Source organism: Prorops nasuta, unplaced genomic scaffold (genome assembly GCF_024137725.1).
Source record: "Prorops nasuta isolate Cenicafe-Biocafe unplaced genomic scaffold, Cenicafe_Pnas_1.2 PNAS00019, whole genome shotgun sequence".
In the NCBI taxonomy this organism is placed as follows: Eukaryota; Metazoa; Arthropoda; class Insecta; order Hymenoptera; family Bethylidae; genus Prorops; species Prorops nasuta.
This window is the reverse complement of record NW_027116816.1, coordinates 1,199,399-1,221,219: the sequence shown is the minus strand read 5'-3', so window position 1 is coordinate 1,221,219 and position 21,821 is coordinate 1,199,399. Positions and strand designations below refer to the sequence as shown.

The window sequence follows — 21,821 nt, the reverse complement described above, 5'->3', positions numbered from 1 at the left end:
GAATGAATAAAGCAGTAAATTATGTTTCTACTACATAATGCGCGATAGGTTCGATAAAATTTTGACAATAAATGCGGATACTCCTGTGCAAAGGTTTACCCCTGCATATTAGCTTATACTATTTATATATTCATATAGTATTTTCTGAAAAAATGTATAGCTCCCGCTTATTTCGATTTATTGAGAATTGTTGATTATGGTAATTATGTTTTGCATTAATCAACGATCCAGTTTATTGATCAGATTAGCTTAAAAACAGTTTATTACACTAGGCGTTTGGTTTGCATTGGTTATTTTACGAAGAAAGCCCCTCCAATGACAAAACATATCGTTAAATACATAGAGAATGCGACATTGTATATTGAACGGGGGCGCTGAGCAGTGTAGCAGCAACGATAATCGATACTCGCCGAGGCACACGCTGCGCTCCGCTCCGCTCGCAGTCCAAATCGCTGCCAAAATAAATTTTTCAGTAACACGAGTATTATCCATTATTGCAATTATTACCCTAACAAGCTTTTTCCCAACTTCTGATGGGAAGAACATAATTTTTGTTCTCCTCTACACGCAGAATTTAACTTACGGCTTTCCCAGAAACTTTCTTATTACGTTCTTTCAAGTCTTTTAATAAGAAAATTGGTCCTTTACCGTCGATTCGATAAACAAGAGATAATTAACACGGAAAGTTGGCAAAACTTTTGTCGAAATAATGAAAAAAGCTTCCAGATTTATTTATCATCCGTTAAAAGAGCAATTTTGGAAATCTACTTTGGTTAAGCTCTCCTTATGTATGATGAAAAGGATTATCTTTCTAAATGTAGAGATTTTAGGGCTTCGCTCTGGTTCGGGAGATGGTAAGGAAGAAAGGATTTCATCTTGCTAAAATTACCAAGTGGCTTTTCACGCAGTGTACACCGCCAAGTAAGAGATGCTTCTCAACGTTGCTCTTCATTCTATAAGGGAGGCTCGATAACGCATATAGGTACTCTTCATGTACCTATAATTTAAAAGAGAGGATAAAAATTTGCCATTTGTGGAATTAATTCTACGTAATAAAAATGATATACGTTTTACAGAGAGAATTGCAAAGTCCATATTCGTATGGTGGTGGTGGAGATGTAAAAACGATTCAAGGAGAGATTTTACAGATTTTATATTAGAATGAAAAAAAGCTGTCATTGGATAATTACTGTACTATATATATATATATATATATATATATATATGTATATAGGTAGTGTGTAATAGTGAAAGAAGCAAGTCGCTGGAAGGCGTAGGCGCGTCGAGATAGGTTTCCCTCGGGAACAGCTTCAATGCAAAAGCTGACATTTTGCTAAGGGTTTGTGGTTTCCCCTGTCATCATGCGTCTCTTGCACGCTGCTACGGCTGCTGCTGCTGCTGCTGCTACTGGAATCACGCGTGTGGCTTCAGCAGTCAGCCGGCAGCTTTAGACAGAAATGCTTCTCCATTCTGTGGAAACGCTCTACATACGCGTAAATGCGTACATTATTCAGCAGCAACAAAGAAAGGGCAATATCCAAAGCTTGATGCATATTTATCAAGTGTAGAGGCACGAAACATGAAAAGTATAAAGCTATTTACAAGGATTCTCTCGCTCGGAATTATTAAAGTCAACGGATTCTCTTTGCTATAATCCTGATCGCTTTATATCACGTTTTATCCGTTTCGTGCAGATTTCCAGGAACAAGAAGATGGATAAAATATTGAATGTAAGGAAGGAATTTTCGGCGGAGAGAATGAGGAAACAGTGACAGAGCGAGGAGGAGAAGCTGCGATAAGCGGTGGAGAACTGCTGGCTGCTCGACGAAGATAATAGATTCGAGTGAAACACGACGTTTTAGAGTTTCGTTGAAAATTCAATTTCACCTGCAAAGTGCTAAATTATGTCTTAATGTGACTGATACGGAAGGTCTCTTTCGAGTATAATGCGCTACATGGGAGGATTTTTTCGGGTCCTTTTCGATCCGAACACACGTTTACGTTCGAGACACGCGGATTAATTTGTTTTCGTTAAAGGCGTTCTTCAAGGTTTCACTGACTTTGCGATATTTGTTGTCAGGTAGCTCCGTGGCTGCAGGATGCTTGGAAGAAAGCGAGAAACAAGTGATAGCCGGGCTTTGAAAGAAACGGAGAAAATATAGGTTAGATTAGTCGAAGAAGCATGGCTGGCCGTTGTGTATCGTAGGATATCGGGGCTTTGTACGGGCCACGAGTTAAATTAAGGCTGTGGGACACATCCAAGAGCCCTCATCCCCTCTGTTCTCCAAGCTCTTGGCTCGATCAGAGACCGACCAAATCTAGCTTTGCTTTTCGCTTTTCAAGCGTAAATACCTCGCCTTTTCGAAAGGCTGCTGCTACTGGCCAGAAAGAAGCCAGGGAAAACAAGACCGAATCGTGATAAAGGGTAGCATTTATTGCTCACGTAGCAGCGATACCACCACTGTTTAGGTACCGCGGACTATGAACATTGAGAAAAGTTTGTTAAAACGTTATAAAACCCACGAATGGTTAAATCTCTCTTAGCGGGAACTATTCTTTTAAATTAGACGCTGGTGGGAATAGAAAGGAGGGCTCGAGAGAGAGAGAGAGAGAGAGAGAGAGAGAGAAGAAAAACGTGAGAACAAGGGGTTCCTGTTTTTCGGTCGAGCGACTGAAATTCGTTTGTTGTATGGACTATATCTATGGTGGGGTAGGGGCGGGAGAGGAGGGGAGTGGGGATGAGATCGATTAGCTGCAATTAACCATCTATGCAAGGCAGAGAGGATGAAAGAATCGACGATATGTATTCGCGTGGGAGCGACGACTTTGCGATAGAAATCGGCATTGCGCCAAGACGATCGGCCACCAACAGTGCATGCCATTCAGCGGAACGTATATTTCTATCGCGAATGCTTTTCGGAGATTAGCCCAATTCGACAATGGAGCTCCTGTGTCTGGCCCTGTTTGCTCTGGATTCGCACGTTTATATACTTTATCGTAATGACATCCATTATCGACTCTCGCATCCAGCCCTTATCTCGAGTGCTCATCTGTCTACCAAAACTTTCTCCTCCTCTGCTGCCATTCTCTTTCTCTTTTTCCCTCCCCCCCCCCCCCTCCTACCCATCTTCTGCATGCGCCATTGCGCCTACCATCTGCCCAACCGTCTATCTCAATCTTTCTCTTTCATATCTCGAGTTGAACAACGATGAGTAGCGACTTAGAACCTCGTTCATCCTTAATTCCTGCGCCATCAAACATGTATTTGCCCCACTTAAGAGACCTCACACGTTACTCGCTCGCGAGTTCGCACAAGTGATTCCACTTTTCAACTGCAATTTCAGGCGTTATAAAATTGAAATTATATTTTCATCCAGCAGTTTCGCCTTTATAAACCCTCGCAGAGTTTGAATCTGTCCGAAAATTTCTGCAAAAAGTATTTGTTAAAGCGTTTCGTTGATTTAGCGCGATCGCTGACGAACTGGTAATTACCTTGACGTGCCTCTGCGCGCGTAGGGTGGTACTAGGGTAAGGGGGGGGGGTATATATAGTATATATATATATATATATATATATATATATATATATAGAGAGAGAGAGAGAGAGAGAGAAGGGCTGAAAGCGTGCGACGGCATAGTCGTCGTTGTCAACGACCGAGTCGAGTCAGATAACTGGCACGGTCTGCGTAGTTTGTATGCTAATCACAGCAGTGTTCTCTCATCTCTGGTTTTCTCTCCTTCTCCCACCCTCACTATTACTCTCTCTCTCTCTCTTCCCTACTACCCACGCTCGCTCGTGCACGTTTCCTCATTCCAGGCCGATTTTCCCCCTTCCCCTTTCTCTCTGGCTGCACACCTCTATCCCTCTCCCCCTCCTCCTCCTCCTCCTCTTTCTCTCTTCCATTCTATTCCCTACAGCAGCGCTCGTAGCGCAGCGTTTTACAAGCGACGCCTCCTTTCTCGTAACGTCACAGCTGTCGACGTTGACGTTACTACGCTCACTGTGGTGTACCGCGGTAATTTGCGCTTTTTTCACCCCAAGCTGCGCCCTGAGCTCTCCACTCTCAACAAGAGTCATCAGCCTCTTGCCTATTTCACTACGCATAAAACTCGACCCCGATTCCCCTTCCTATCTCAAGCTTTAACGACGAAATGCCAAAGTTTTCAGCTGAACGCATACCAATAACATAATACCGCAATAACAGTCTTTTTATACCAGGAATTTAATTACGAATCTCTCATCGCGCAATGGAACCATTAAAGGTTTATATTCGGTTAAAATTAAAAATTGGCCGGTACGCACAATAGAGTTTTTTTTATGGCTATATAACATTGTCTTGTTTGGACCAATGAATACAGATCATTGTTCATAATTAGAAGGTATATATAAGAGAGCAAAGGGAAAAACTTTCAAAGGAACATATAGCACTATACTTCCCGTTGACTCGCGCGCGCGTGCGCGCGATGCTATTGTGCTTTTCACAAGTAAACGCTATTTAAACTCATTAATGGACTACTACGTGCGTCGGTTCCAGCGTTTCCAGCAAGTATGAAAGTTATCGCGAGTCGTGCTTTTCAGTTTGATGCTTTTGTCTTTGCACCGTACAATCCGGCCAGCACTGGAACAAGGAATAACATGGGTTAAGAAAAAAAATCTTCATTTTCTCTAGAGAGAGAGAGAGAGAGAGAGAGAGAGAGAGACTACGTTTTTAGTACTCTTGATAACACTACGTTTTAATCGAGAAATTCTTCGTGGTGAGACTATATAGGACCGCGCGCGCCGAAGATAAAAGGAGTCGTCGAGCAGTCACGCTTGGACATAGTTTTGGAACGAGGGATGAGACGCGTCGTTCGAATGGGCAGAGCTGCGATGCATATATATCTCGAGCGTTCGAATAGAACAATATATTTTCGTGCAGGAAGATGCGCGGCACGTGAAACGGCGCAACGGCGGCGGCGACCAGCGACAGCCGAGAAGAAGGATGTGCCTAACGGAATTGGAGTCCCGAGTCTCCCGAGTCCCGGCAGTCTTGGAGGCTGGCGGCGCGAATAGGCGGTGGCGGTTGGAAATAGCGAGGAGCGCACGCCTACAGCCATACCTCCTATGACCTATTTTTAGCTAATTTAAAGACCACTAGAATGTCAATGATGCATTGTCTCTCCACCTCCTCGACCAACTTTTACCACTGGGCACACCCTCCACGGCAACCTCCCCCCTCCACCTTTCTTCGCTCGTCTTCCCACCTTTCACCCTCTCCAATTCCCATTTCCACGTCCCTCCTCGGGATTCTCATTTTCGCCTCGCTATATTCTCCCTCCTCGCCTGGAACGATTGGTCGTCGTCGTTGAAGAAGAAGAAGAGGAGGGGAAAAAAAGAGCTGTTTGTCGTTGACCTCTCGAATTCCTGAAATATGGTTATCGCCCGGGCGACCTCCAGCCTAGAGAACACCTTACGATGTCCGGCTGGAATGAAACCTAGGCTTTATTGCTGCGGGCATCGCGGATCCCCCCCCCCCCCCCTCTCTCTCTCTCTCTTTCTTAACGATCCGCTGAGTTTTATGTGCGCGCTGTTCTCTCGCACACGCACACCCATCCACCCACGCTTGATGACTACTATTGCCTCAGCGATTTACCTGCCTCGTCATCTCTCCGATGATGTCTGCTTTACCGCGAGCTATCGTAGCGGGCCGAAACAACCGGCCATTATGTATACGCACACACACATATATATATATATATATATATATATATATGTGCGCGTAGTATATGATGCGAAGGTATACTCACTTCCAAAACACAACGGAAACAATGGCAGCCATCAGCAGCAGAACTACCGCACACGTGACGATCAGAGCAGTGCTTTGCAACGATGGATTCGTGTGATGCGACGCGTCGATCATCTGTAACCAATATTATGATTATCCTTATTATTATGTGTATACATATATCGTTGGAAATGTCAGTCGTGTATTTATCGTACGGGGCAGGGAGTGAAATGGAATAATCTAACAATCGTATATATAGCAAGGTTCTCATCTCCGCTGGGTAGCAATGTAGAAGGAAGAAAAAACAATAAGGGGTGGATTTATAGAGATAAACCTGCAATTTTATAGAATTGTATAATGGAAAATAAGTGAAAGTTGCGCGGTATTGGTTCGACCCTTGAATTGGGTTTGGATGAAAATGTTTGTGCAATCAAGGTATAATAAATATAAATATGGATTGTGTGAAATACGGTTGGATGGTAATCCCACGCGGCAGGGTCGATGCGTTGGTTTTGGCGAGGGGGTATTTGGAGTGGAGGGAGGAGGGTCCATAGAGAATACACACTTTCGTGCCTTTCGCTAACTTTGGTTTTACGACTAGGCCCAAATGGCACGTAACGTTCGACTAATATTGGTCGTTGGCGTTCGATAAATTGCCTTCGCATTGGACGGCAGTGTTCAGTGTTGGCTTGGATACGGAAATTCGCCTTTCGCGTTCGTATAATGCCAAAAACACAGAGGGGGGAGAGAGAGGAGAATTAGAATGAATTTTGTTCAGTGTGTGGGATGGCGCGTTGCGCATCTCGCGTGATGAAGAAGGGAGTAAAATAAGAAGTAAAAGAGGCGGAGAGAGAGAGAGAGAGAGAGAGAGAGAGAGAGGAGGGTAATGGGGTTATTTTAAGCATTACAAGTCTTTGCTCCGAGCGTGTAAAAGGAGTAATTCTTCGCGTATAGCGAAGAAGGCTCACGGTTCCGAGCTTGATTCTATCGAGCTGCAGGCCGCAGCGCAACGGCAAATCGTAATTAATTCGCCACGTATCATGCACTGACCATTTTCCAACGTGATATCCAATTAGCATGAGGTAATGAAGTATGAAATGAGTATAAGCCTGCTAGAGCAGCGGTGCAACGGTCGTTCACAGGACTCGTCCTTATTGGATATTAAAGGCTATATATCGGTCCTCGTTCCACCTTCCACGGAAGAGCAAGCACATTATGTCGCGCGAGACCAGCGTTTATTAACTCGAGTGCTCGAAAGGGCCTTTTGTGCACTGCTCATTGGAACGAGAAAGCGGATTCTGGCCAAATTTTATCGAGGAAAACTGAAACGAGTGAAGCGTGTCGAGCGAGGGTTGTTTTACTCACCTTGCTCGGATTCGCGCGCGTTTGGACCTTTATATATATATAAACGTAACTTTTACCTATAGATATATAAGTATATATGATATTGTGTGTGTGTATGTGTGTGATAGTCGAGCAACTGGACGAGGGGAGGGTAACGCGGAATATATATATACAGTGGTCGCTAGGAATGTATCAAAGGGAGCTAGGTATCGAGGCTTATTCCGTTTCTACCCCATTGTGAATCATCGCGATGTTATTTGTGGGGCGTGTATCAAGAGAATTTCATCCCACTCCCCCCTCCCTGGCAATAGAGCACTGCTTGGGGAAGGCCATGCGCTACGCCCTAATTTCGCCCCTGTTTCTAATTACCCTGGCCCTGGGCTGCAGGAGTCCAAGTACTAGGAGCTCCCTGATCAATAACCGACTTGAACGCCAAGTGCCGTTTGCCGTTGGCGGAAAGCTTCGCGTCCGAAACATCGCATTAATGCTACCAGCTTACGGACAAAAGCTTTCGCTTGACGAGAAAGCTCGAGAAAAAAGTTTTCTGTCTCATCAGACTCTCTTTCTTGCTATATATATATATATATATATAGTATACTTTCCTCGGCACTCCCTCCAAAAGAAAGCAGAAAAACCATCAACGCTTACCAAGGCGCCAGATATTTGTCAATATTACCGCCCGACGCGATAAAATGGTCCAGCAAAGCATCCAATTATTAATCTCTCTCTCTCTCTCCCTCCTTTAAAGCGTTCAGAAATTTTCATTAATATTTTATTTTGCTCCGCTGCTTTTCTTACATAGATAATGAAATTAATTCCGAGCGTAAGACGCTCGTAAAACGGAGCAGGGTTGGAGAGGAAAGAAGATGAATAGAATTTATGTAGTCGACATGATAAATACAACGATAAGTTAGTAATACGTGAGTGAAATATATGTGTTATGTAAGTCAGAGCAGGGGTGAATCGCATCCCATGGATGTTGAGTAGGGAGAGTGATTTTTATCAGGCGTCGAAAAGATTCTACGAGAGGAGAAACTTGCTTCTTTCTATTCTAGCTCACTCTCTCTCTCTCTCTCTCTCACTCCTGCAGATTCAATAGAGTGCGAAGCTGGTGAATCGATAAGTATTGTAAGGGCACGAGCTCATTTACCTTGCTGTTGTAAGTATATATAGCTACAACCTCTTCAAGTTGTATATATATAAAGAGCCAATTTAATATTCACCAATTTAATACGTACATCCATAATTCAAACTGGCAATGCAGATTGACGAATATATACCATAGTACGATGGTGTATCGACGTGTTCTTTGGCCGTTAGCCAAGTAAAAGTAGCATCCATCAAAATCAATGATAAACAACGTCATTCTCTCAAAAGAGAGAGAGAGAGAGAGAGAGAGAGAGAGAGAACCAGATATGTATGTATGTAGTACAAGAGCGCGCGATCTGCACAAAAGACCCAAGATTTCCGAGAGACACTAATCTCTCGTAATTTCTCCCTGACTTTTGACCTTGTTTCCATGTTCGATCGCTGATACAAGAACGGATAAACGTTCCAATTCGAGTACACGCTACTTTTTCCATACCATTTTCAGCAACTTCTCTATAGCTTTCAAGCCAAATTTTCCTAGCGCTTATACACTAACTCATCTTGACTCGACAAAGAAAGTTTTAATAACAGGCTAAATCAACTTTCTGGACAGAATCTCTCTCCCAACACCTGTAATATATATCGGTGCTTAGCAAAACAATGAGCGACGTGTTTGCTCAGCACGAAGTGTAAAAAATAGGCCTCTTGCTCGAGTTTGAAATAACACCAACGGGGAGAAAGTCTTTTCACAGCAAGTATCTCCACTATAAACTCGTTAATTATCCATATTCGTTGCTGAAGAATGACGTAACAATGGAAGGATCGCGACACTAACACGCAGAAACGACTCTTGTTACCTGTGAGACCTTTGTATATTCGTCTACATCCTTCGTTCGTCGGTCCTTTTTCATCTGGCAGGAGCAGACTCTCCTTCGGCTGTTCTTCTCTTTTCGACGTGCTTCGCGAGGAGTCATCCACACGCGTCATTCTTTCTCCCCTTTCTCCTTCTATTTTCTTGCTTTCTCGCAGTTTCTTCCTCTTCCTATTCCCGGAGCCTCATCGCTCATCATTACAGGGGATATTAATGGCGCTGGCTAATGGATTCAGCTGAGAGAGACTACCGCCAGTAAGAGAATCTCTTCTCTCCCCCTTTTTACACGAGGAATTTAGGAAATAATGCCAGCCGGCTATGATCTATCGCTTTTACCGTCTTGCAGACGACGTAATGTTGGGAAAGGGATGGTTGAAATGTGTGTGTGAGGGGGGAGGGGGGATGTCGATCTTCCTCGCATTCGTTCGAGGCTGCAAAAATCCGCAATGACGCGACCGATAAACTTTACGATTCTCATTTTGGATTTTAAGAAACATCAATGATCGAAGGAGCAAATGTTATCCGACTCGAGCAATTTGTCTCGGGAGCGAATTTACATGGAAATTTTCTCGATACTCGCGCATTAAACAAGGCGAAACTTTGCGAAACGGAATTCGTGTTTTTCTCCAGTGTGTAAAAACGTCGAGGCCACGCGGAGTACAGAAGAGCTAGTATAAGAAGGTGCGGAGGAGATATTGCCGTGGTAGGAGGACGTGGAATGGGAAAGTGAGGCTTGGAACTCATTCAAAGTGGGACCGGAAGAGTTCCGCTAGAGTTCGGTTATGCAAGGGGAAGATATGACTTCTATAATGTTTTTCGGTAAATTCTCGCAAAAAAAGGTTAAATACTAGGAATCGTCCTTGGCAAGCCCGACCAGTTATTATTAATTGCGCACCAAAGACAATAAACGTGCTGTAATGTGCCTTGCGAATCGCGGTTGCTAGCCTGTTCTGGTATTTCCTGCTAAAACTGCAAACCCCTTCAGCGATAAATCCCAACTCCCTTGCTCGTCGCAGAAAAACGTATTGTTCCTTTCTCCATATATATATATATTGTATATAACTTACTTTTATAAAACAATTTTTATAGCTCCCTCGTACTATTCTTTCGTTGATATAGGTATATACTATACTTGTTATTAATGAATTTATCCAACGTGATGTAAAACGACAATTATTTGTTGTAATTGAAAATTTATGGAATTCTTTTGGTCAAACTCGCTAATGGTTTGAGCTTTGGGACGCGTCGTTGTAAAGGGACCACTGGCAGTTTCGAAGGATCACGATTTGCGATTTACCTGTGATATGTCGCTGTATGGCATTTCGTGTATTGAATTTCATATGGGAGCGAGGCTGGTCCGTGTTGCTACAGCGCAGAAGCTAAACGGTGTTAGAATTTCGATAAAAACCACACAGAACCTTGATCAGAATGCAGACATATCGGATTCGGAGATCAATAAAAATCAAATTGAAGAATTTCGACACGCTGGAACATTGTGCGGCTGGAGAATTCCCAAAGATGTTAATCTGACGTACCAAAAAGGAGAGGGAGGTGTGGTGTCTCTCTACGGAGAAAGATCGACCTAGTACCACAAGGAACTACGTTACTCTATATGTAATCTACATTGGAATTTCAATAAAAAAACCATATATACATTATGCGAAATTGAAAGAGCCGCGAGTATCAGATTAAAGAGTTCCGACACGTTGTAACATTGCATGTCTGGAAAAGTCTGAAAGATCGAGATCTGCCAAGGCAAAGAGAGGCAGGGTGTCTCTATCGGAAGTTCGAGCGTATCCCAAAACGCTGTGTTGCTCTGTAATCGACATGAGAATTTCGATAAAATACACGGAGCGTTGGTCAGGACGTTGCAGACATGTCGGGTCCGGAGATCAGCGAGTATCAGATTGAAGAGTTTCGACACGTTGGAACATTGTGCGCCTGGAGAACTCTCAAAGAGGCAGATCTGCCATGCCAAAGAGGCGGGGTTTCCGTCGGAAGTTGAACCGTATACCGGAAAGCTGTATTACTCTGTGATATTGCATCACCTACATCTCGAAACCACAGTTTGCTTTGCATCCCTTGCACGAGCCCCAAAGCAGATAGTAGCTTCGCTCAGCAGTCTCGATCCTTCTCGCGTTCCTCGTCCTCTTTTTTCCGCTCTTTGCCAAACGGAAGTCGACAGAGATCACCATCGACTCCCCTATTCGTGCAAAGGTTCGAGCACCTAGTCCTCTCGATAGCCTATTCCTCCACTATATATCATCCGAACCTCTCGTCGCCTCCCTCATTTCGCTTCTCTATATATCCATCCGGAACACGTCTATGTCTCTTTCGCTCTAATAACGTACCTCTTTATAATAATGACGTCATCACATAGCTCTCCCATTGCCACGCCAGCTCCAGGAGTTTTCCGACGGAGCAGCCATCGCGAGTCTAGCGAGCTGCCGCCGCGTAGCACTTGCAGGATCCATTGGAGCGCGCGTTGCATTTGGCAGGGAATCGCGTGTGCCAGTGGCAAAACTTGCAACGAGGGGAGGTTCGGTTTACGACACAGGTTTATACGATTGTTGGCAAGATTAATCGCCGTACGCGCTTGCGAGAGGGTTAACGTTGGATCCCAAACGTGTTTAATTGAAATTATATCACTGGTCGTAGGAGGACGCGACGCTTGTTGCGGTTTGCGTGAAACATGTGTTGCCATTTGATAATCATAAGGCCGGCGATACGTACACAGGGTTGCATCTGTGGTGACGGCTAACTCGACGTTTCATCTAAATTAATGGTTTCTACCGACAAAGCCTGTCACTGCATAATAAACTTGTCGAAATTTCCAAATGTCAGACTCCTCGCGACTACATTTGCCCTTTTTCTCCTGGCCCCATTAAGAATCGAGAATAGATCGGAGCTATACGGGATTACTCTCGGAGTACACTCTATTTGATTTTGCCTCCTTTGAAGAGTCTCCGGAAGCTCGCTCTTTTCGGTTGGAAGAATGCAGAAAATTCGTATAATGCTTGTAGAATTCGTCACGGATGGATCAAAGCTGCACTTTCGTGAATGGCGTATCGATCGGTCATAGCTCCAACAGCCCGGAGCGCTATCACGTTTGGACGAGTCAACGGCATTACCGTCCCCTTGTTTATAGATGGTTCATTGTTTCTGGCCTCGATTTATTTACCCGTATAGTTAGCAACATTCCAGTCCTCTAGGCCGCCTCCGAATTCTCGTGACTCGTCAAATTTTTTTCCCCTTATATACTCTTATACGATATATATATTATATCCGAGGAGCAAAGAAGCACGGTGCAAGAAACAAGTACACGTGGTCCATTATCAATCTCACTCTTTCCTTGGAAATAAAGAAAAATAGCAACTACCACATTTATCATATAATTCGTAATTTGACAAGAAACCACTAACGACGATGAAAATCATTAGTTTCACTTTCCCTCTCGAGCGATAATGCAAAACCTTTATCAGGATTGAACAGGTCTGTACACACACACACACATATATATATATATATATATATAGAGTGAAACGGTATCCCATGCAATTACGTGGGAAAGGGGGATTCTCAACACACGTACAGCCGATGGAGACTACATTAAACGAATCCAATTAATCCTTTAGCGGGCTATCGCGATTGAACGTGGAATTTTTCTTGATGGGATGTTTGTCCGTTAGGGGTGCTCAATGGTTAACCGAAGAGACACGGGAGGTAAAATCCAAGGGACCGTTCCCCCTAAGTGAGCAAAGTTGGACCGGAACAATAGAGAAAAGGGATTGAGAGGAGGAGGAGAAGGAGGAGGGGGTCTCTCTGTACCAACAGAGTATAAAAGCAACTATCATCTTGATTCGAGCGAGCGCGTATGAGAATTAATTAGCTGTGGTACGAAGCATCGTTAGAGTCGGTCAAATAATAAAGCTAAAGAGATTTTGCTGGCTGATGTCGATGGGAACGAAACAATTCAAGTGGGAAAGAAGTAGAGAAGGGACGAGGCGAGAAGGAGAAGCAGTGCTTGTTGCAATCAATATCGAGTAATTCGATCTTACGAAGCTTGACCGGCCAGAATGGGTAAATGCGTATACACTCTCAAAGCGCCTCTCTCTCTCTCTCTCTCTCTCTCTCTATACATATATATAGGTATACTATATATGAACTATCGAGGAAATCCTGTACTATGTGCTTTTGCACATACCTGCCAGTGTATTGAAATATGGTATATATAGATGGATGCGTTTGTATCTACTTCGGAAACGATTCATTAGCATAAACTCTAAAACGGTAACAATGGCAAGGAGCGAACTTGGTGTGCACTGAAGGGAACTCTGCAGGATACGTATACTATATATATATATATATATAGAGAGAGAGAGAGAGAGAGAGAGGAGTACAGAGCGACTATACTGGATCGGTATTGGAAAACTGTGGGAGTGAACAGAAGAGATACCGCATGTTGAAGGTGATGTTGCGATATTTACATATAGACGCACGTGCGAGATCCCGTTGATTCGACGAGTCTCCAATATCCTCCGTTCTGCCAGTCCTCGCAGATGCCATGCTCCGTTCTCTCGTCCTCCACTGTCTCTTTTCAAGGCCATTTTGCAAGCTCTCCCCTCGTCTTTTCTACTTTTGCTTTCTACCGCCCCCGATCCATACGAGTCTCACGAATGTATCGTCCACCCACGAATTCCAGCCTCATCCCTGAAGGCCGAGGACGCACTAATTACGCATTTGTTCCCAAATTTACATGCATAACATCAGCATACGAGCGGGTTTGCATACCGAGCCGTAACGAATCGTTATACTATCGAAATTTGTCGGGGCCTCTGGTGGCTGGCCTCGGTTTCTACGCTAATTCCATCTCTATCGATCTCTCTCTCTCTCTCTCACTCTGGCTCTCCCTCTTTCGTGCCATGTGTCGTTATAAACAGTTTCAAGGGACTCGAATCGTAATGGCTCCGAAAACTCTTCCATTGGACATACCGCACACACGCTATATACTTTCATCTCGTTCCTACCCTCCCCTATCATTTTTACCGTTTTACCTACCCTTTCCTGGTAAGTTTAACGTGACTCACGATATCCAGCGGTCCTGCTTTGCCAATGGGAATCGCATCGTAATTACAGAAATTTTCCCCCACTGGCATACACGAAGAAACAGACACACAGCGACACGGAAACACGCACTCGCAGTTGAACGACGCGACGACGCTTAATAGCCGATGCAAATAAGAGAAAACTCCGAGGAAATCCTGTGATCCGGAAAGCGAATCGCGCTAATTCACGCGCGCACCCCGTCTAGATGGAGCGTGCGAGTGTTAAAGGTGCATGGAAGAACAAACTGCACACGCACTACGATTCGATTAACACCGAGAGCTTTCAATTATATCCCGCATGCGGCAGCCTTAAACGCATTCACCGCTTGTAAAATAGTGCTCCGATGAAAATTTTCACGAGGAAAGCGCAGGGTTGATAAGTAGAATAATTTTATAAGGTATACAAAGCTCTCGAGCGGTGAGGAATTCGCCGATCATTCGTGACTCGTTAAATTCTCCAATCACGAGGCTCCGAATTTGCATGAATATTCGATTTAGGATGATTAGTTGCAGGACTTTATTTTGCCAATCGCGATGGGAGAGAGCTAGGCTGAAAAGAATGGGGAAGAGAAAGGAAAAGTCACGTTGGGATGAGGGAGCGATCAATCTATATTAATTGGGAGGTTCGGCAGTGGCGGCTGGTGTGGAGGGGGGATTGATAGGTGATTTGGGAAGGTATAAGGATCAGTCCGTCCCTCGACGGGTTTTCGAACGTTCGCGTTAGGGTAACAAGGAAGCCAGTCGAATGGCTACTGACTTATCGGTGCTGTGGCGCGTATTGTGGATGGAACGAGAGAATTCCCGGCTGGTTTATTTATTATGGATAATCCCGGAATTGGTTTCGGCCGTACGTGGGTTTGCCAGCCGGTCAGAAGGTATCTCGTTCTCGCAGTGTTATTAGAGGGAGAGAGTGGAAAATCACAGAGCATGGAGGAAAGAGTACAGCGGTATAGGAACGAGATGGAGCTTTTCGTCTATTATAAGACTGAAATGCTTTCTCGTTCGTTGCGCGGATGATCGGAAGAAAACTTTACGAGTGAAACACACCACCGCTACTGCACTATACAGGCTGTAGTAGCATATAGGCTCTGCTCTAGCTCCTTCGAAATCCTCGGACGTACGCGATTTCCTATTTATTTCACTGCGATGGCTACGAGCTGTGAAAATGCGACGCGTCGAGCTTGCACATTTTGCTCATTTCCCTCGCACGTTCTTGCCGAATTCTTTTTACCAACATCAACGCCACGGTAATAGCGACGCTCAACCTCCCCCTACCCCCCTCTTTCTCTTTCTGGAGCGATGGTTTACCGAAAACGGTTAGGTGAGTTTTTTTAACCAACTAGGCGGAGAAACTATTTGAAGCTTCACAGAGCAGTCTTGAAATATTTCTTAATTATTCTTTGGTCGAGTCGCTCGAGAGAATGTAAACAGCAGCCAGCAGGAACGTAGCGAGTTGTAGAAGAGCCGACTGCACGGTGGAATGGAATAGCCGGGGGGTTTAGATTGAGAAGATTTGATATCGTCGTTGGTTGGGTGCGGAGAGAAAAGGTCCGAATACACTGCATCCTCGAAAATCTGGTTGTAGCACCACCGACGCTTTACTATCGTTGCAAACTAGTCGTCAACCCTTTTCCGACCACGTGCCACCCGAGGGGTAGAATTGTTTTTGATATTCGAAGCAGAACGAATCTCAGCACGCTTGACTGCGCATTTTGAAACCGACGAAATAAGCGAAACGACCGTACAAACCAGTTCTACCCCTTTGCGCATACACACACACGCGCTTATATGTGTATCCACGCACACAGCTTGAATTTTCTCTTTCCAGCTCCCCTTTTACCCCATGCAGCTCGTCGCGCTATCTACGCAGCTATCTATATATACCTCCACCACCCCCATCCCTCCTTCCCGACACATTTCCACTTCGCCTATCGCTGTTTTACTATTCACATTTCCCATTCCACATCGCACCCCTTTTTTTTACTACGGTCCATCGCAATATTACACGTAGCATTCTCCATGCCGCATCGAGTTACATCGACTCCTCCCTCCCTCCCGTTCCACCCCCACTATACTATACACACACTGTAGACTTTTACTACTGCTGATCCTCCTCCTTCTCCTAACGCGTATATTGTTAATACGTGCGTGCCGTGTGACACACAGCATTCGATAAAATTCACGAACCAGCCTCGTCGAATCGGTACAAGGGACACCCAATATCGTCGTACCGAAGCGGTGCACATACAGGTGGGTTCATTCCGCGAGAATCCATAACCATCTCGTTGGAATACAAATGAAATTTCATTTCAAATTTCAGTCAGACTTTAAGAGAGTCGAATTAAAAGGGGAATATTTAGGTGCGTGCTCCGCATGGAACTTTGCTTTGGAAATTTAACGCGGAAAGTTGGCAGCGAGTTGTTTGGTTAGGAAATTTGAATCAGGAGCACCGAAAGACAGTTTTGTCGTGTTTATTGTTACAGGGGTAATTGATTTATTAAGCGATTCCTGCGTGTTTCCCGGCCAATTGTGGGATCGATATATATATATATATATATAGGGAACGATAAATCTGTGTCTATATCGGTGAGATGAATTTGCAGAGTGATGGTGGTCTCCTGACCTGCGTCTAATATAATGCTACACTATACATATAACTATATACCTCCCTCTCGAGCTTCGTTGCTTCTCTCTTTGAGCGAAAAGGAGGTGGGAGGGCCTGCACCGTTTCCTCTCACCTTTCAGCCCCTTTAACCCGCCCAACCCTACGCTTCCTCGCAATGCCCTGCACCGCAGAATTACGTGTTGCGTATAACGAACGTTAAAGCTGGTAACATTGTTCACAAGGGATTAAAGCTAAAACCACGGAATCCCCTTTTCCAGCGACGACACCGCTACTGCAGGTTTCCACCTCTTTGCTGCGAGCGCTACCAAAGAAAATACTGATTTTTCCATCGTTTCACCATCCAATATGCCCTTTTCTTCTCTCTCTCGCTCGCTCGATCGATCCCGATCTAGGAACTTTGATCCTCGAGGATCCAGTAGCTCTCCCCTTCCAAGAACCTCTCCCATAACCGCAGGTCACCCTTCTGTGCTATGAAAAAGTAAATCTTGAAGTTGGCAATAAAGCGAGGGACTGCAATGGTATACTAACGAAACGAAACACATATAGATATCTTTTTCTACCTGGATCGTGGCACGTAACGAGGCTGATCTAATAACGAGGAATATTAACGTTTAAAGATGGGGAGAGTGTATTAGCTATGCGATGTCGCGGTAAGAGCTGCAGGGATAAGGTAATGAAATAATCAAAGGAACTGCTCGAGTATAATGGTAAGATCCAGCAGACATATATGTCAGTTCAAGTTTTAGCTGTGAAATCAGTCTGGTTGGCTTTGTTGCAGGATTACGTTACTTTGCATAAGCCCGTTGGCGATGAAACCGTTAATGTCTTTTTCGTTTCGCAAATCTCCTACATTTGGCTCATTAATTAACATAAGCGAATTATCGTAAATTTAGTGAAAAATCAAGCAAGCCTCGTTTAAATGACGTAATGGGATGATGTTTAAATAAACTGAGAGTAAAGTCGACGCAGGTATATAGGACGTACGTACGTCCGTCCGAATGTAAGCGAAGCATGATTTACTCGCTGGATATTAAGCTTAAGAAGTCTGAGGCGTGCTGCAGTAGTATAGCTACGAGATTACTTTGCATAAGCTCATCCAGGAGGAGAACATTGGTGCTTTTTCATCAATCGAATTCGAGCTGACGCACGGTTGGTGCCTGCCTGTGCCAGACCATTAATCCCAACCTACCTACATTATCGCCTTTGCCCAACCTGCGCCCTGCACTGCACGTGAGAGGGCAAGCATAATAATGAAAAAAGCACTATTATATATATATATATATATATACGCGATGGCTCCCCTAACTAACGGCCTCCATACCACCATTCTTCAATTGCCTGCGAAAAACCGCTAATTATTTGGCCGTTTTGCTCCGTTTAAAGCGATAAAAACTCGCGCGGACAGTTATGGCCAGTTATGCCGTTCGATAACGGTCGAACAATGCTGATTTAATGAGAATTTTTAAAGGGCCTCCTCTCTCTGTCTCTCTCTCTCTCTCTCTCTCTCTCTCTCTCTCTCTCTCTCTGTTTTATCGGTACACAGGAAAACCTTTGACGAATTAAATTGGTCCTCTCAGTGACTTTTTACTTAATTTTATATCACAACAAAAAACCATCCTATAACGGATGAATATCGATTTTTGCAATATGTCGCGTAATTTAGCGAGCATATAGTCTCCAAAGATAATAACAGATTGGTATCATTTACGTGAATTATGACGATTCTAGCTTATGGCTGGGCTTGAAATTGAAATGGAATATTAAAGTGAGAGACAGCTATACATATATATGTATTCAGATTATTATAATATGAAAATTTGAAGAGTTTGCCTCTCTCTGTACAAGGAACTTTTGATTTATAATTTTTAATATTGAATCACATGGACTATATATATAAGTACAATTAGAGAGACAGATGAACAGTAAGGAGGTAGTAGGGAGGAATTATTAAGATAAAGTGAATGGAATTGGAGCTTTGTGTGAGAAGTAGGAGATGGTTGGTGGAACGCGTAGGTGTGAGTGTATGGGCGTCAATCGATGATAAAGTAATCCGAGGTGGAGGATCCAGGGGTGTGCATTTTACCTCTTTTCCTTAAATGAAACGACGAATCGAAGCGTGGGCTCGTTGCCTTTCTCCACAAATCCCCTTTTCCTATCCTGTGATATTCGAGAAGCCGCCAAAGGGATCATTAGAACGAATGGGAAATATGCCATCTTCTCAGTTGTGCCATATACTTCTCTCTACATGCATGTAGGAGGTACTGCTGCACCTGTGTGTGCGCCACCTTTCCACGTACACTCTCATTTACATATATATATATATATATATATACGTGCACGCGAGTATAAGCGCTCACACTGTAAACTGAAAAGCTGAAACGCCCGTTCATGCTCGAGAAACGAAAAACTCCCTACACGACGAAGAGAAATTCACTCTGGAAGATCCTTCCACACTCTCGCATTCACTTGGCCCTTTTGCCTCTCAGATTCTCTCGCCATGTAAAATAGAACGAATCCGTATCATAAGCGCGTTAGAAATTCTTGGAAAAGTGGTCTTATATAAATTTGTCTTGGACTCGCGAGGACGATTAATCGTGAAAAAACTATCCGGATTTGACCGATCCTGTGTTGGAGGTTCCTCGCAATTTCTTGTTATACTTGCACCGTATCAAGATCTTCAAGGATATCACAGGATTTCAGCTCTGCCACATCCACTCGTGAAACTTGGGAAATTTCCACCCTCATCCGAAAGCTCGGTCGGTCCCTTATGATTCTTCGCGTCAACTTTCCCTTGCTGTACGAAGTTCGATGATTTGAGTTAAGCGACGAGCTAAGTCGAGTTATCCAGTTACCTATGAATTAGGCGGTAAGCACCCTGTGGTAAGGTTTAACTCGAGAAAGGACGAGAAGAAGAAGAAGGAGTGGAAGGAGGTGGAGGCGGAGGATGGAAGGGAAGAAGGAGGAGGTTTTAAGCTGTTGGAGAGAATCCCCTGCTTGCAAATTGCAACGAGAATGAGCAATGGCCAATGTGGATTGGGTTACTCGCGATAACGTTAATACAGTCGATATCCTTGGCATTTGCCTCTTTACGATAACACCACTCGATATTTGCCATCTAGATTATATCCAGCATCATTCCTTGGAGCAGCGTCTTCGACTTCATCGATTATATAGTATATATATATATATATATATATATATATGTACGTACGTATATATAAGAGAGCATTGCGCATCCGATGAGAATGGATGACGCGGTCTCAAGTTCAGCCTCCTCCCAAACGCGGTTAAGTTTTCAAGTATTCGTGCGAGTGGGAGAGAGAGAGAGAGAGGGAGAGCGCTTTCGCACGCCCACATCTACAGAGTTGGAAGTGGCATTAATTTCTAGGCAACGAGGGTGCCGGTGGTTGTTGCCCAAGGAGAGCAGTAGCGAGATGCTGTAGGGCCAGTTTGGAAGGGAATGTTGGAACTTGTAGAAGCAGTGGCGCGTCTTGAAGGATGAAAGGAGAGGGTTGATGGTTGAGAGGAGCTTTGCAGGTAGGGGACAGATGGTGGAGCGTGTGTTCTATACATATATATGCTATATATTACATAATATATATAGAATATAGGTGTAGAAGGAAGGAAGGGGGAAGGAGGTGGCTTGGCAAGCTTCTCGTTCGAGCTAAGGAGAAAATGAACGGCAGATTGGTGGAGGTTTGCAGGACAAGCAGCGCAAAAGAGGAAAGGGAAATGGAAAGGGAACTACGTGGGAGAGGAAGTATGTACTAGATGTCTCTGAGATGGGATATTCAACGCCTAACCGTGCTTGATCTATCTGAACTCTGCCGACCTGACGAGCACTCTCCAAGGAGTTTCCGTCTTTATAGAAGACGTCTCGCGCCTATAGATCGTTAAATTATTCACAGCCGACGCGCGGTGCCATCCTGTCAACGTACTTGGATTCCCTTAAAGATTATAGTTTATTCTATATATATATGTATATAATCTTTATTATATCCATTCCCTCTGCTGCAATTTAAAGGTAAGGGGGATAAAAGAACCTCGTACATTTTCTCATTTTTATATAACGCGATCGAGGAGAAAGCCGCCTGGTTAGATTTGCCAGGCGAATTGCTGCCCTTTTCCTAAGTCAACGAGGGTCCGAACTCATTACGCTTTCGACTGCTATAAAATATGTATGATACTTCTTGTTGACTAATTCCGGCAAATATTGACACTGCGTTTCATTAAAAAATCAGACAGAACATTGCTAGTTGGTTTGTTTATAAAAATCTGCTCGAACGTTTCTGTAAAAAAGCATTGTATTTACCGTGCGGAGGAAGATTATTTTTTTTGAAAGATTAAACACATGCCTACTGGGAATTCAGAATATTTGGTTCGCGTAGTATGGTCAGCCGATGATGAGTTAACTGGTATATAAAGACGTAAATCTCATCCGGACCGTTTAATCCTTCGGACTGAAGAAGCTTATGCACGGTGGAGCTGCGAATAACTGACCGTAACCGTCTGAAAGTTTTAATTATTTGCAAGAGCTTTAGTACCTGATTTGATGCGCTTTGTGCAAAAACAGAAATTACCTTGCAAAGGCAAATTGTTAGAATCCACAGGGCAAAAGGTACACACAGAGAGAGAGAGAGAGAGAGAGAGAGAGAGAGGGCTGGTTCTTTCCACCGTGTGATACGCGTTAGATTAATTGCAGATTTCGAGCAGGTTGCTCCAGCTCTGTCTCTCTCTCTCTCTCTCTATATATATATATATATATAACTTGTCTCTCTCGAATGAAAGAAAAGATCAATGAAGGCGCGCGCGCGACACAAAGCAGCTGGGATGATCGAATGGCACGTGGCTCCTGCGGTGGAGAAGGTGTAAAAATGCTCGGCGTGTATTGCTATTAAAAAATAGCAAGGATGAACGAGTGCTGCTGCATTATTCACGTGATCATATCAACGTGCACGTTGCCGGATGAATAATTTAGAGCTGGCGTTATTTGTCTCCCGGCTGACACAGGCTATACATCAA

General features: G+C 44.1%; 2 protein-coding genes across 3 annotated transcripts in view; one reads left to right on the top strand and one right to left on the bottom strand.

The window, feature by feature from the left end:
- Nucleotides 1-21,821, top strand: part of LOC136780513 (gastric triacylglycerol lipase-like) — a 118,575-nt gene that overhangs the window by 34,250 nt on the left and 62,504 nt on the right. The window lies entirely within an intron of this gene.
- pxb overlaps nt 1-21,821 on the bottom strand; it is a 96,917-nt gene that overhangs the window by 33,471 nt on the left and 41,625 nt on the right. The window contains exon 3 of the mRNA XM_066738921.1: nt 5,787-5,899. Coding sequence (XP_066595018.1) covers nt 5,787-5,899 — 113 coding nt within the window. The remainder of the gene's footprint in view (nt 1-5,786; nt 5,900-21,821) is intronic.